General features: G+C 43.7%; 1 protein-coding gene across 4 annotated transcripts in view; it reads right to left on the reverse strand.

Annotated features, from left to right (window-relative positions):
• LOC130282070 (pancreatic lipase-related protein 2-like) overlaps positions 1–15802 on the reverse strand; it is a 59436-nt gene extending 43634 nt beyond the window's left edge. For 3 of the 4 annotated variants that reach the window (XM_056529929.1, XM_056529930.1, XM_056529927.1), the window contains exons 1-2: positions 15186–15300; positions 1068–1193 (exon numbers count right to left, since the gene is read on the reverse strand). In XM_056529929.1, the coding sequence (XP_056385904.1) occupies positions 1068–1112 (45 nt within the window). In that variant the 5' untranslated portion in view covers positions 1113–1193; positions 15186–15300. Of the gene's footprint in view, positions 1–1067; positions 1194–15185; positions 15301–15676 lie in introns of those variants that run through there. The other variant, XM_056529928.1, reaches the window with a different exon arrangement.
• Positions 15803–17286: the final 1484 nt, after the last annotated feature.

The following is a 17286-nucleotide window of genomic DNA, read 5'->3' on the forward strand; positions in this document are numbered from 1 at the left end:
ATATAATAGTAATATAATGACATGTGATCAGAGCCCCGCCCCCTGCATGGCATCACTGACATAATATAATAGTAATATAATGACATGTGATCACAGCCCCGCCCCCTGTATGACATCACTGATATAATATAATAGTAATATAATGACATGTGATCACAGCCCCGCCCCCTGTATGACATCACTGATATAATATAATAGTAATATAATGACATGTGATCACAGCCCCACCCCCTGTATGACATTACTGATATAATAGTAATATAATTACATGTGATCACAGCCCCGCCCCCATGACATCACTGATATAATAGTAATATAATTACATGTGATCAGAGCCCCGCCCCCGTATGACATCACTGATAAAATATAATAGTAATATAATGACATGTGATCACAGCCCCGCCCCCTGTATGACATCACTAATATAATAGTAATATAATGACATGTGATCAGAGCCCTGCCCCCTTTATGGCATCACTGATATAATATAATAGTAATATAATGACATGTGATCAGAGCCCTGCCCCCTTTATGGCATCACTGATATAATATAATAGTAATATAATTACATGTGATCACAGCCCCGCCCCCTGTATGATATCACTGATATAACATAATAGTAATATAATGACATGTGATCTCAGCCCCGCCCCCTGTATGACATCACTGATCTAATAGTAATATAATTACATGTGATCAGAGCCCCGCCCCCGTATGACATCACTGATATAATATAATAGTAATATAATGACATGTGATCACAGCCCCGCCCCCTGTATGACATCACTAATATAATAGTAATATAATGACATGTGATCACAGCCCCGCCCCCGTATGACATCACTGATATAATATAATAGTAATATAATGACATGTGATCACAGCCCCGCCCCCTGTATGACATCACTGATATAATATAATGGTAATATAATGACATGTGATCACAGCCCCGCCCCCTGTATGACATCACTGATATAATATAATAGTAATATAATGACATGTGCTCACAGCCCCGCCCCTGTATGACATCACTGATATAATAGTTTGCAGCGATATGAGACACTTACCTGGCACATGTTTGACACCCAGTTATTCTCAGCCCTGTCCGCCATACCATGGACAATGAAGCACGTCTTTCGACTTGTCTGGAACTTTGAGCTTGTGACACTTGTTAAAGTATTTGCACTGATTATCTGGAAACAAAAAGGGAAGTAGTGGTATATGGTATACATAAATAAACACAAAGAAGTAGTGGTATACGGTATAAATAAATAAACACAAAGAAGTAGTGGTATACGGTATAAATAAATAAACACAAAGTAGTAGTGGTATACGGTATAAATAAATAAACACAAAGAAGTAGTGGTATATGGTATAAATAAATAAACACAAAGAAGTAGTGGTATACGGTATAAATAAATAAACACAAAGAAGTAGTGGTATACGGTATAAATAAATAAACACAAAGAAGTAGTGGTATACGGTATAAATAAACACAAAGAAGTAGTGGTATATGGTATAAATAAACACAAAGTAGTAGTGGTATACGGTATAAATAAACACAAAGAAGTAGTGGTATACGGTATAAATAAACACAAAGAAGTAGTGGTATACGGTATAAATAAACACAAAGAAGTAGTGGTATATGGTATAAATAAACACAAAGTAGTAGTGGTATATGGTATAAATAAATAAATGAACACAAGAAGTAGTGGTATACGGTATAAATAAATAAATGAACACAAGAAGTAGTGGTATACGGTATAAGTAAATAAATGAATAAACACAAAGAAGTAGTGGTATACAGTATAAATAAACACAAAGAAGTAGTGGTATACAGTATAAATAAACACAAAGAAGTAGTGGTATACGGTATAAGTAAATAAATGAATAAACACAAAGAAGTAGTGGTATACAGTATAAATAAACACAAAGAAGTAGTGGTATACGGTATAAATAAATAAACACAAAGAAGTAGTGGTATACAGTATAAATAAACACAAAGAAGTAGTGGTATACGGTATAAATAAATAAACACAAAGAAGTAGTGGTATACGGTATAAATAAATAAACACAAAGAAGTGGTGGTATACGGTATAAATAAATAAATGAACACAAGAAGTAGTGGTATACGGTATAAATAAACACAAAGAAGTAGTGGTATATGGTATAAATAAACACAAAGTAGTAGTGGTATATGGTATAAATAAATAAACACAAAGTAGTAGTGGTATATGGTATAAATAAATAAACACAAAGAAGTAGTGGTATATGGTATAAATAAACACAAAGTAGTAGTGGTATATGGTATAAATAAATAAATGAACACAAGAAGTAGTGGTATACGGTATAAATAAATAAATGAACACAAGAAGTAGTGGTATACGGTATAAGTAAATAAATGAATAAACACAAAGAAGTAGTGGTATACAGTATAAATAAACACAAAGAAGTAGTGGTATACGGTATAAATAAATAAACACAAAGAAGTAGTGGTATACGGTATAAATAAATAAACACAAAGAAGTAGTGGTATACGGTATAAATAAATAAACACAAAGAAGTAGTGGTATACGGTATAAATAAATAAACACAAAGTAGTAGTGGTATATGGTATAAATAAATAAACACAAAGTAGTAGTGGTATACGGTATAAATAAATAAACACAAAGTAGTAGTGGTATATGGTATAAATAAATAAACACAAAGAAGTAGTGGTATACGGTATAAATAAACACAAAGTAGTAATGGTGTATGGTATAAATAAATAAATGAACACAAGAAGTAGTGGTATACGGTATAAATAAATAAATGAACACAAGAAGTAGTGGTATACGGTATAAGTAAATAAATGAATAAACACAAAGAAGTAGTGGTATACGGTATAAATAAACACAAAGAAGTAGTGGTATACGGTATAAATAAATAAACACAAAGAAGTAGTGGTATACGGTATAAATAAACAAACAGAAAGAAGTAGTGGTATACGGTATAAATAAATATACACAAAGAAGTAGATGTATACGGTATAGATAAATAAATAAACAGAAGTAGTAGTGGTATATGGTATAAATAAACAAATAAATAAATAAAGTAGTGTTATACGTTGCAGCGCATAAAGGCGGAAATAGTGATGTAACAGAGGCGGTAATAGTGATGGTAACATAAAGGCGGTAATAGTGATGGTAACATAGAGGCGGTAATAGTGATGGTAACATAGAGGCGGTAATAGTGATGGTAACATAGAGGCGGTAATAGTGATGGTAACATAGAGGCGGTAATAGTGATGGTAACATAGAGGCGGTAATAGTGATGGTAACATAGAAGCGGTAATAGTGATGGTAACATAGAGGCGGTAATAGTGATGGTAACATAGAGGCGGTAATAGTGATGGTAACATAGAGGCGGTAATAGTGATGGTAACATAGAGCCGGTAATAGTGATGGTAACATAGAGGCGGTAATAGTGATGGTAACATAGAGGCGGTAATAGTGATGGTAACATAGAAGCAGTAATAGTGATGGTAACATAGAGGCGGTAATAGTGATGGTAACATAGAGGCGGTAATAGTGATGGTAACATAGAAGCAGTAATAGTGATGGTAACATAGAGGCGATAATAGTGATGGTAACATAGAGCCGGTAATAGTGATGGTAACATAGTGGCGGTAATAGCGATGGTAACATAGAGGCGGTAATAGTGATGGTAACATAGAGGCGGTAATAGTGATGGTAACATAGAGGCGGTAATAGCGATGGTAACATAGAGGCGGTAATAGCGATGGTAACAGAGGCGGTAATAGCGATGGTAACATAGAGGCGGTAATAGCGATGGTAACATAGAGGGGGTAATAGCGATGGTAACATAGAGGCGGTAATAGTGATGGTAACATAGAGGCGGTAATAGTGATGGTAACATAGAGCCGGTAATAGTGATGGTAACATAGTGGCGGTAATAGTGATGGTAACATAGAGCCGGTAATAGCGATGGTAACATAGTGGCGGTAATAGCGATGGTAACATAGAGCCGGTAATAGTGATGGTAACATAGAGGCGGTAATAGTGATGGTAACATAGAGGCGGTAATAGTGATGGTAACATAGAGGCGGTAATAGTGATGGTAACATAGAGGCGGTAATAGTGATGGTAACATAGTGGCGGTAATAGCGATGGTAACATAGAGGCGGTAATAGTGATGGTAACATAGTGGCGGTAATAGCGATGGTAACATAGAGGCGGTAATAGTGATGGTAACATAGAGGCGGTAATAGTGATGGTAACATAGAGGCGGTAATAGTGATGGTAACATAGAGGCGGTAATAGTGATGGTAACATAGAGGCGGTAATAGTGATGGTAACATAGTGGCGGTAATAGCGATGGTAACATAGAGGCGGTAATAGTGATGGTAACATAGTGGCGGTAATAGCGATGGTAACATAGAGGCGGTAATAGTGATGGTAACATAGAGGCGGTAATAGTGATGGTAACATAGAGCCGGTAATAGTGATGGTAACATAGTGGCGGTAATAGCGATGGTAACATAGAGGCGGTAATAGTCATAGGCGTGCGCACAGGGTGTGCCGGGTGTGCCCAGGTGTGCCCACACCCTAATCACCGCAGCTGTGGAGCAAAAGGGGCAGCTGCCCCGGGCCCTGTAATTCCTGGGGTCCCAAAAGCAGCTCGCCCCTTTTGCCCCATGGGCCCCGATAAAGCTGATAAAGGCTGGCGGGCCAGGCGTCAGGGGCCCGGCCAAAATGTTAGTGGGAGGGGGCCCAGGGGGAAGGAGAGGGCCCGGGGGGGGGGGGGGGGGGGGGGGCGGTTTGCGCCGCACGCTACCTTTTTATGTTCGCCGCCGTCGTCACTCATCCCCAGGCAGCCAGTACCGCAATGGCTGTCTGGGAGATGGTCACGTGACGTGACGTACAACGTCACGGGCGGCATCATAGAGAGGAGCGGAGCAGAGAGTCTCCCGCTCCTCTCAGTCCCCACACGGCCGCTTCCAGGATCCAGGCCGCAGCAGGGGACCCACCGCCGGATATGTGAGTATGTATAATGTGTGTGTGTGTGGGTTATTTATTATAGTGTGTGTGTGTGTGTGTGTGGGGTGGGGGGGATTTATTATATAATGTGAGGGGGGATTTATTATATAATGTGAGGGGGGATTTATTATATAATGTGAGGGGGGATTTATTATGTAATGTGAGGGGGGATTTATTATATAATGTGAGAAGGGAGGAAATTATGCATGTGAGGGTAGGATAATATTGATTATTATAATCCTCCCCTCACATATATGTAACATCTCCCTCACATGTATAATCTGATAATCCCCTCTTCACATTGATAATCCCTTCACATATAATCTGATTATGATATTATATATATATATATATATATGTGAGGGGATAATCAATGTGAGGAGGGGGTTATCAGATTATACATGTGAGGGGGAGATCTTTCATATATGTGAGGGGAGGATTATAATAATCACTATTATCCTCCCCTCACATGTAGAATCTGATAATCCCCTCCCCCGTACGTATCCTGTACTGATCCTGAGTTATATCCTGTATTATACTCCAGAGCTGTACTCACTATTCTGCTGGTGAGGTCATTGTGTACATACATTACATTACTTATCCTGAACTGATCCTGAGTTATATCCTGTAGATCTTTTATTAAAATTTCAAACATAACAATAAAAAAATTACAAAACATAAACATATCATATCCGACAGAACATATCAATATAACAATCATAAAACCAACACCATAGCATAAAATACAACACCGGTCCACCCCACACTCATTCCTGCACACAAACAAATATATACAATATTTACAAAAGACATATTCCTATAATACCCATAATACCCATACCATACTAATAAACTATATACACTAATATACACTAATACTAAATGTGAATTTCCTGGCCCAGTTGCAATACCAAAAACCCAATACCAGTAATATACCAAAAGAATAACAACAACAACAATAATAATATATACAAAATAATAAAAACCAACACAAACAAAATAACACCACTTTTTTTTATTTTTCTATTTTTTTTTTTATTTTTTTATTATTTTTTTTTTGGCCCTGAACTGGTCCCGCATCCCATGCCCCCAGTACATGTTACCAGACGTCCATGAACCAGTCCAGGATTTTCTGTATATATAAAAGTCCCATACAAACCCCCTCCCCCCTTTTTAACCCACCACCCAACCTAAACTAAACCCAATCCCCAGGTGGCATCACACAATATATACAATATATACATTACATAAAATATACACAGACTAACAATATATAAGTATACAAATAGACTACAACAATAAATAAAATAACAAATACATATAACACTATAAGCCAAACAACAAACCCCTAAAGCTCAAGTTCAGCGCCTGCAAGCCCTATATTACCATAAACCAACTGCTCAAAACAAAAAGACTAATGTGCCAGCATCAGCCCACCACCAGGGGGAGACAACAGGCTAAGGCACTTTAAAGGCAGAGCCCCTCCATAGACGAGAGGCCCTGCCAGCACCCAGCCTCTCGTACTCCAGAGAACGCACCTTCACCAGGTCACCGAGAATGTTCCTAACCACCACATCCACAGGGAGGATTTTACGCTGCGTCGACACTAAACACCGTGCGTTCCACGTGTAGTACCTAACCACTGAGCTGACTAGGAATAAAGTGCACCGGTCCCAGCCTCCAAGGTTTCTGAATGCCCCATAGGCCCATTCCGCATAGGAGAGACTGGCCAGCCGAGGCCAACCAATGGAAGCGCCCACCCTGGTGTAAACCTCTGTGTTAAAGGGACAATGAAGCAGAAAATGCTCCATGCTTTCCAGCATGCCTCCACACTCTTCGCGGGGACATCCCCGGTCATCAGAGCTCCTGCACTTCAGATTGTCCCTCACACACAGTTTCCCATGGAAGCAGCGCCAAGTCAAGTCCCAAAACTTCAAGGGGATCCTGATAGAATTCAAAAGCTCTAAACCCACCTCCAGATCCCGACTTGGGCAGTCCTTGAGCGCCAATGGCCTCTGGAAATGAGAAGACAGGACCCTCTTGTCAAAGAATTTCCTCGACAGAGTCCTAATCTCCCCCATCCCCAGACCCCACCGACGAATAACCTTCAGAACCGGGGTAGCGTAAGCCGGGAGATGCCCGTGTGGTGTGCGAAGATCCTTCACTTGCCCTCCTGTCTCCCATTCCTGGAAGAAAGGCCAAAACCATCCCCTACAGGAGGATACCCACGGAGGAGCCCTCTCTGACCAGAGGTTTGCTATATTGGTCTTAAGAAAGGTATTCACTAGGAATACCACAGGGTTGACCATACACAACCCCCCTAGTCTCCTTGTACGGTAAGTAACCTCCCTCTTCACTAGGTTCAGTCTGTTCCCCCATAACATTTGGAAGAACACACTGTAGACCCGGGTCCAAAGAGGTTCTGGCAACATGCATACACTGCCCAGGTATATCAGTAAAGGGAGCAGGAATGTTTTGATCAGGTTAACCCTTTCCCGGAGGGTCAAAGACCAACCCTTCCACTGATCCACCTTCTGAGCGGCGATCTTAAGCCTGCTGTCCCAGTTTTGTTTGGGGTAATCCCCTTGGCCAAATTCGATGCCGAGAACTTTTGCAGATTCCTGGGGCTCTGGAAGGGCGTCCGGGAGATCAAAATTAGGATCTCCCCCTCCCAGCCAGAGACTCTCGCACTTATCCCGGTTGATCTTGGACCCGGATGCCTCCGAGTAGCGGTCCACCTCTGACATCACCCATTGGCCTTCCTCTTGTGAGGAGACAAACACGGTGACATCATCAGCATACGCTACCGCCCTCAGAGCCAAATCCGGCACCGCCAGGTCCATTCTCACCCCCGCCAACGGTCCACAATCAATCCTCCTAAGGAAAGGATCAATTGCAAACACGTACAGCAACGGGCTCAAAGGACAACCCTGACGGACACCAGACCCAACCTCAAAAGAGCGGCCAATCCAACCATTCACAAGCGGGAAACTTTCTGCCCCTGCGTACAAGGTCTTAAGCCAATCAACAAACCCCCCCGGCAGGCCATATCTCAGAAGAACAGACCAGAGGTACTCATGGTTAACCCGATCAAACGCTTTTGCCTGATCCAAGGACAGCAAGTACCCCTTCCAGTGGCCAGCCCTACCCTGCTCCACAGCCTCTCGGACACTGAGCACAGCACTAAATGTACTGCGGCCCGGAACAGAGCAATGCTGAGCCCCCGAAAGGAGCCGGGGTGCAAACTTCACCAGCCGGTTAAACAGCACTTTTGCCAGAATCTTTCGGTCCACATTGAGAAGCGCTATGGGACGCCAATTCTCAATGTGGAACGGGTCTTTACCCTTTGACAGGATGATCAGCGCTGACCTCCTCATTGACTTTGGCAGAGTGCCCGAGGATAGACACTCATTAAATACCTCGGTCAACAGGGGAACCAAAGTGTCCTTAAAGGTCTTATAGAACTCAGATGTTAAGCCATCTGGACCGGGTGATTTCTTGAGGGCAAGCCCATCAATAGCCATCCTGACTTCCTCTTCCCGGATCATCTCTGTCAAAACGTCAAGAGAGGGGTCTACTCCTAGTTCAGGGATGGTTTCAGCCAAGAAAGCTGACACCTTATCCCGATCTAGATCCTTCCTTCCCAAGAGGTGCGAGTAAAAGGATCTGACGACCTCCAAGATCCCTGATCTGGACCTTTTCAAGGATCCCGTACTATCAATCAGTCCTGAGACTACCTTACTATTCACTGACATCTTGCAGTTTCTGTAAGGGTCGGGCGAGCGGTACTTCCCGTAATCCCTCTCAAAAACCAAAGATGCGTGCCTATCGTACTGACACCTCATCAGCAAGGATTTCACTCTGGAGATATCATCACGACTACCTCCAGTCGAGACAAGGTGCTCAAGTTTCTTCCTCAGGCCCTGGTACAAACGGTACCTGTTTAGGCTTCTGAGGCCTGAGAGCTGGCGGAAGAATCTCGCAACCCTTTTTTTGAAGATCTCCCACCACTCTGACTTACTGCTACAAAGGCCCAGCAATGGTACCTGGCTCTGAAGAAAATCCTCAAAGGACTGTCTTATCTCCGCTTCTTCCAAGAGAGACAAATTCAGCTTCCAATAGCCTCTGCCCATCCGGGGGGTCTCTGTAACATTCAGAGAAAACAAAATTAAACAGTGATCGGAGAACTCCACCTCAACAACAGACACTGCTGAAGAGACGGCCTCCTCCTTTAAATAAAACCTATCTATCCTAGACCTACAACTACCCCTATGATAGGTGAATCCCGCGTGGCCTGGGGTGTGCCGGATGTGGACATCCACCAGGCGAGCCTCACTCGCTATGCTATTTAGGGCGACGCTATCATAAGTCAGCTTGTCTCTGGCACCTCCCCTGTCTTGGGGCCTCGTGACAGCATTAAAGTCCCCTCCAAAGACCACCTGCCGACTTGTAAAAAGATAGGGCTTGATCCTCATAAAGAGACACTTCCGGTCCCACTTAGACTGTGGGCCGTAGATGTTAATAAGGCGAAGTTCTTGTCCCTTCATGAGGACATCTAAGATCAGGCACCTCCCCATTTCTAACTCGATAACCCGTCGGCATTCTACCGCTGCGGTAAAAAGGACCGCCACTCCGCTATACGGCTCGGCCCCAAGAGACCAGTAGGAGGGCCCATTCCTCCACTCTCTTTTAGCCTTGTAGATAGATGACATATCTGTTAGCCTGGTCTCTTGCAAAAATAAAATATCAGCATTAATATGGGCAAAAAAATCATAGGCCGCAAATCGAGCCGTATCTGACTTTATGCTGGCAACATTAATGGATGCCAGAGTCAACGGAGAGGGTGCCGCCATCAAGGGTGATTGAGTTAGACAGCTTTCTTTTTCCCACCATCCTTCCCATCCACCCCACCACCCTCCTCATCAGATGATGGTTTACCCCTTTTTAGTGAGATGGATGTGTCCATTTTCCCTTTATTTACATTTTCCTCGTCCCCTGACTCTGAGCCAGTCCCCCCCCCTGAAGACATAGGTTCCCCAGGGAGAGAGGACTCAGGGTCCCCTGTGGGCCCCACCGCAACATCCGGAACCTCACCCCCAGCCTCCTCCTCCGAAGAGGAAATGTCGCGGAGGGCTCGGAACCGGTTGGAGAGACCAATCAGAGGGGGGTCAGTTGTACCTTCCTTTGGCATCTGGCGGGTGGGAGAAGATTTTAAATCTCCCTTTTTCTTATTCCTCCGAGTACCCCGCTTTGTTTCTGCCCATCTCCCTCTGTCCTCATCCGCGCTCTCACCATGGGAGGACAGCGAGGAGACAGTATCCTCCTCTTTGTGGATCCTTCCAGTCTCCTCATCCAGTTCACTATCCCCCAGGGCCTCAGCAGTAACACTGGTCACAGGGACAGGATCAGAAGCCACCTCAGCTGGCTGATGCTCCTGTGACTCCCGAATCTCCCTATCCCTTTGACGCTTCTTGAGACGCCTCAGTTGGGCAGGCGTCTTCTGCTTACTTTTCTTCCCTGGCCCCTGCACCCCTTCATCCCCGCCAGCCATCCCCCCAGCAGAGTTCACCTCATGGCTTACCCCCACTGGGGCAACAACCGCGTTGACAAAGGAACGAGGGCAGCGACTGAATGGGTGACCTAAGTCACCACACAGGTGACACCTAATCTCTGCACAAGATGCAGCGAGATGGCCTATTTCCCCACACAGAGTGCACTTCTGCACAGTGCAATTGGCACTAAAATGTGTGGGGTCACCACATCTGTGACAGAGCTTCGGCTGACCCTGGTAGAAGATCTGGATACGATCCCTTCCGAGGAAGGTCGCAGATGGTATATGGGTAACGGTGTTTCCTGAAAGCTTAAGCTTGACCATAAACGTCCAGGCCCCTGACCAGATGCCATATTCATCCCTGTTCTTTTTTGGGACCTCCACCACCTCTCCATACCGACCTAGCCACGTCATGATGTCAACACAAGAAAGTGATTCGTTACGGGTTAAAACGGTCACTTTCTTGACATTGTTTTGGCGAGACACCGCCTGAATGGCAAAGTCTCGCCAGCCGGGCTCATTCTTTACCAGCTCATAATTCGACCAGAAGAGCTCAAGCCCCTCTGGCCGAACAAAGCTGATATCGAACTCAGGGGTACCATAAGGATGTATTAAGGCGTAGATGTCAGCTGCCTTAAAGCCCAACTTCAGCAGAAGCTCAACAACTTTAGATCTTGGAGGACATGTATCACTGCCTCTCCACCTCAGCCGGACCACATTCCTTCGGAGACCACCTGGCCCGGCTGTTGGGAGGGACCACACAGTATCCCCCCCTCTTTCCTCTCGGAAGGCTGAAAGACCATGTCTTTCTATCCAAAAGGATAGATCAACCTCCCTACCCTCTACATTGATTGATCTCTCCCCTCTCCTTAAGGCCCCCAGGAGACGCTGCTGCAAATTGCCCCCCCCAGAGCCAGAAGACGAGGAAGGTGCCCCCCTCCCCCCAGCGGTGACATTTGCGTAGCTGCGTACCGGTGCTGCCACCGCTGGGGGTGCAACTGGACCAGGCCCTACATCCCCACCACTAATCTGTGCCCCTTCACCACCCTCCTCCACATAATCCATACTCACACCATTATTGCCTGTTTTAGCTGATGTGCCCCCCATACCTCCACCCGTGCTACAGCCCATACTACAATTCACTCCAACATTAGCCTCCTCATTCATACTGGCTGGACCGGTGCGTTCTGGTGCAGATAGTGTACCATCAGCATCACTGGGTACCAGAGCTGGAGCCACCACCACAGGACAGGTCACCGGTCCTTTATACAAGGACCGGGAAGCCTGCCTAGCCTGTTTATTAGTGGCCCCAGCCCTGTTTTTACTGGTACTCACTATTCTGCTGGTGAGGTCACTGTGTACATACATTACATTACTTATCCTGTACTGATCCTGAGTTATATCCTGTATTATACTCCGGAGCTGTACTCACTATTCTGCTGGTGAGCTCACTGTGTACATACATTACATTACTTATCCTGTACTGATCCTGAGTTATATCCTGTATTATACCCCAGAGCTGTACTCACTATTCTGCTGGTGAGGTCACTGTGTACATACATTACATTACTGATCCTGTACTGATCCCGAGTGTGTGTGGGATAGGGGTGGGGGACCGGGGGGACCAAAAAAATTGCTTGCCCAGGGTCCAATCAAAATTAAAGACGGCCCTGTCCATTATACATACACTGTAGAGCAATCATACATCCATTATACATACACTGTAGAGCAATCATACCTCCATTATACATACACTGTAGAGCAATCATACCTCCATTATACATACACTGTACAGCAATCATACCTCCATTATACATACACTGTACAGCAATCATACATCCATTATACATACACTGTACAGCAAGCATACCTCCATTATACATACACTGTACAGCAATCATACATCCATTATACATACACTGTACAGCAAGCATACCTCCATTATACATACACTGTACAGCAATCATACCTCCATTATACATACACTGTACAGCAATCATACATCCATTATACATACACTGTACAGCAATCATACATCCATTATACATACACTGTACAGCAATCATACATCCATTATACATACACTGTACAGCAATCATACCTCCATTATACATACACTGTACAGCAATCATACCTCCATTATACATACACTGTACAGCAATCATACCTCCATTATACATACACTGTACAGCAATCATACCTCCATTATACATACACTGTACAGCAATCATACCTCCATTATACATACACTGTACAGCAATCATACCTCCATTATACATACACTGTACAGCAATCATACATCCATTATACATACACTGTACAGCAATCATACATCCATTATACATACACTGTACAGCAATCATACCTCCATTATACATACACTGTACAGCAATCATACCTCCATTATACATACACTGTACAGCAAGCATACCTCCATTATACATACACTGTACAGCAATCATACCTCCATTATACATACACTGTACAGCAATCATACCTCCATTATACATACACTGTACAGCAATCATACCTCCATTATACATACACTGTACAGCAATCATACCTCCATTATACATACACTGTACAGCAATCATACATCCATTATACATACACTGTACAGCAATCATACATCCATTATACATACACTGTACAGCAATCATACATCCATTATACATACACTGTACAGCAATCATACATCCATTATACATACACTGTACAGCAATCATACCGCCATTATACATACACTGTACAGCAATCATACCCCCATTATACATACACTGTACAGCAATCATACCCCCATTATACATACACTGTACAGCAATCATACCCCCATTATACATACACTGTACAGCAATCATACCCCCATTATACATACACTGTACAGCAATCATACCCCCATTATACATACACTGTACAGCAAGCATACCGCCATTATACATACACTGTACAGCAAGCATACCGCCATTATACATACACTGTACAGCAAGCATACCGCCATTATACATACACTGTACAGCAAGCATACCGCCATTATACATACACTGTACAGCAAGCATACCGCCATTATACATACACTGTACAGCAAGCATACATCCATTATACATACACTGTACAGCAAGCATACCGCCATTATACATACACTGTACAGCAAGCATACATCCATTATACATACACTGTACAGCAAGCATACATCCATTATACATACACTGTACAGCAAGCATACATCCATTATACATACACTGTACAGCAAGCATACATCCATTATACATACACTGTACAGCAAGCATACATCCATTATACATACACTGTACAGCAAGCATACATCCATTATACATACACTGTACAGCAAGCATACATCCATTATACATACACTGTACAGCAAGCATACATCCATTATACATACACTGTACAGCAATCATACCTCCATTATACATACACTGTACAGCAATCATACATCCATTATACATACACTGTACAGCAATCATACATCCATTATACATACACTGTACAGCAATCATACCTCCATTATACATACACTGTACAGCAATCATACATCCATTATACATACACTGTACAGCAATCATACATCCATTATACATGCACTGTACAGCAATCATACATCCATTATACATACACTGTACAGCAAGCATACATCCATTATACATGCACTGTACAGCAATCATACATCCATTATACATACACTGTACAGCAAGCATACATCCATTATACATACACTGTACAGCAAGCATACCACCATTATACATACACTGTACAGCAAGCATACCACCATTATACATACACTGTACAGCAAGCATACCACCATTATACATACACTGTACAGCAATCATACCTCCATTATACATACACTGTACAGCAATCATACCTCCATTATACATACACTGTCTGTGACTGTACAGCAATCATACATCCAATCCATTATTAATGGATTGGATGTATGATTGCTGTACAGTCACAGTGTATGTATAATGGAGGTATGATTGCTGTACAGTGTATGTATAATGGAGCCTCCAATCCAAACAAAAGCCTCCAATCCAAAAAAAAAGTTTTAATAAAGTTTTTCCTTTTGTTTGTTTTGATATTTATGAGTGTAGGTATGTTTATGTATGTGTGCATGCAAGCAAGAGTGTGTGTGTGTGTGTATATATCACACACACAAGTGCGCTGCTTGAGTTTGTGCTTTAGGGTGCACACCCTAATGCAATAGGCTGCGCACGCCTGTGGTAATAGTGATGGTAACATAGAGGCGGTAATAGTGATGGTAACATAGAGGCGGTAATAGTGATGGTAACATAGAGGCGGTAATAGTGATGGTAACATAGAGGCGGTAATAGTGATGGTAACATAGAGGCGGTAATAGTGATGGTAACATAGAGGGGGTAATAGCGATGGTAACATAGAGGCGGTAATAGTGATGGTAACATAGAGGCGGTAATAGCGATGGTAACATAGAGGCGGTAATAGTGATGGTAACATAGAGGCGGTAATAGTGATGGTAACATAGAGGCGGTAATAGTGATGGTAACATAGAGGCGGTAATAGTGATGGTAACATAGTAGCGGTAATATTGGCAGTACTAGCACTAGTGTAGCACCCAGGGGAGGTTGTTTGTAGGCTTGCTGGGGGAACTAGTCCTTTGAGGATTATTTGAGCACTAAGGGGGAGATTTATCAATACATGTGCAGAGGAAAAGTTGTCCAGTTGCCCATAGCAACCAATCAGATCGCTTCTTTCATTTTGCCTTGTTAAAAATGAAAGCAGTGATCTGATTGGTTGCTATGGGCAACTGGGCAACTTTTCCTCTGTACAGGTTTTGATAAATCTCCCCAAGTGCACGGTCAGATCCCGTTTGTGATGCGAGAACAATAGAGTTGTAGCACCAAGAAGAGGTAGTAATGCAGGCCCGCTGGGGTGATAATCCCTTCAGGATGTATATGGAGATATCATATGGCAGGGTGGTGATGATAACCCGCTGATCCCCTGGGAGCCCACATTCTCTATTGTCTACTAAGTTGTCTGGAGTAGATGCTCCTTCTTGGAGCTGGAACATAAAGCATGTTTCCCTCACAGTGTGTACTGGAGACGACCTTTATGGCCAAATCATCCAAACTCCATACAATGCTGTGATCTCCAACCCTGATCAGTCTCAGGCGAGATGGAACCTGCAACTGGAGCTTGTGACTTGCTTTGACACAGGACACTGAAGAAGCTTAATGGAGTACTCCACCGGAAGACACCTTATCCCCGGATAGGTGATAACATGTCTGATCTGGGGGGGGGGGGGGTGTTCCACCGCTGGGGACCCCCGCAATCTCTGCTGCGGCAACCTAAGTCATCGAGTGCACGGAGCAAACTCCGTTCTGTGCCGGATGACTGCCGACTACAGCCGCCACGCCCCCTCCATTCATGTCTATGGGAGGAGGTGTGACAGCTAGCCATCACGCCCCCTTCCATAGACATGAATGGAGGGGTGTGGGGTGACATCACGAACACAGATGGCCCAAGCTTTCATTTTGCTGGATGCTGCCGCTGCCGGCCCAGAGATTGGATTCCTTCGGATAGGGGATAAGATGTTTTCCGGCAGAGTACCCCTTTAAATTTGTCCCAGGAAGTTCATTCAACCAGGTGACTTCCCTTCTCTGGCCTGAACTGTACTGAACCTAGGATATACACTGGAACCAGAAATAGACACTTTTCTAGCTGAACCCAGGAGATACACTCTAGTCTTTGTAAGGACACATTTCACTGACTAGCAGGAGCAGAGCTAGGATATGTTGCTCTGGCCAATGACAGAACAGAATAAGCTATTTAGGCCCACCTGTGGGGGGAAGGGGGTTGGACAAAGGACTCTTCCCACAACTTTTCTGGGAACTTCTACATAGCAGCTTAGCTGCGGAACATGTCATATGACCAATAAATCAATCTTCTGATACATGGCATGTCATTTTGAATTCTTACATAGTTGTGAGACCTCAATGTATGCTGTTATGGCAATTTGATACCCAAATACAGTTATGCAGGTCAGCTCACAGGACCCCACACACAGATTTTAGCATAGGGTTTTCTCATCCCCACGACAACTTCTCATATATTGTCAGTGGGATGCGGGTGTCGCGTATGGGCAGGGAACAGTGAAGCTCTAACTCGCCCACAGTCACTGTCCCTACCTATTGCCTATCCGCCCTAAGTGACGGATCGACAACCACCTCCCGGCTAAATGCTGTCAAAATAATAAACGACAAAACAGTCTGAGTCGGCAAACAGCTGGAGGCACACAAACTAACAGAGATATGATAAAACAAACACAAACTAAAGCAAGATCAGACTAGCCGGGGTCAATAACAGAAGTAAGCAGAGAACCAGAACACTAAGCAGGAGAGTAGTCAAAAAGCCAAGCCAAAGATCAAATACCTGAAGTCAGAAACATTATAAGATTGCTGGTTACTAAACAGAGTCTTTCACTGGCCAGGACTAGAAGCACACTGCAGCTACAAAGGTGGATCTCAGCATGGTCAAGAAATCAAGAGCACTGTTCACACTGGACTCAGAACAAGAAACACGCTAGACACCTCATTACAAACATGGAGGGAGAACAATGCTAAAGCCAAATAGGCTCCTAGCCAGCGGGCACTCTCCACCGGGGGATCAGGATACTGGCCTAGGAGGAAACAAAATTCC

Source organism: Hyla sarda, chromosome 7 (assembly GCF_029499605.1).
Source record: "Hyla sarda isolate aHylSar1 chromosome 7, aHylSar1.hap1, whole genome shotgun sequence".
Classification (NCBI taxonomy): Eukaryota; Metazoa; Chordata; class Amphibia; order Anura; family Hylidae; genus Hyla; species Hyla sarda.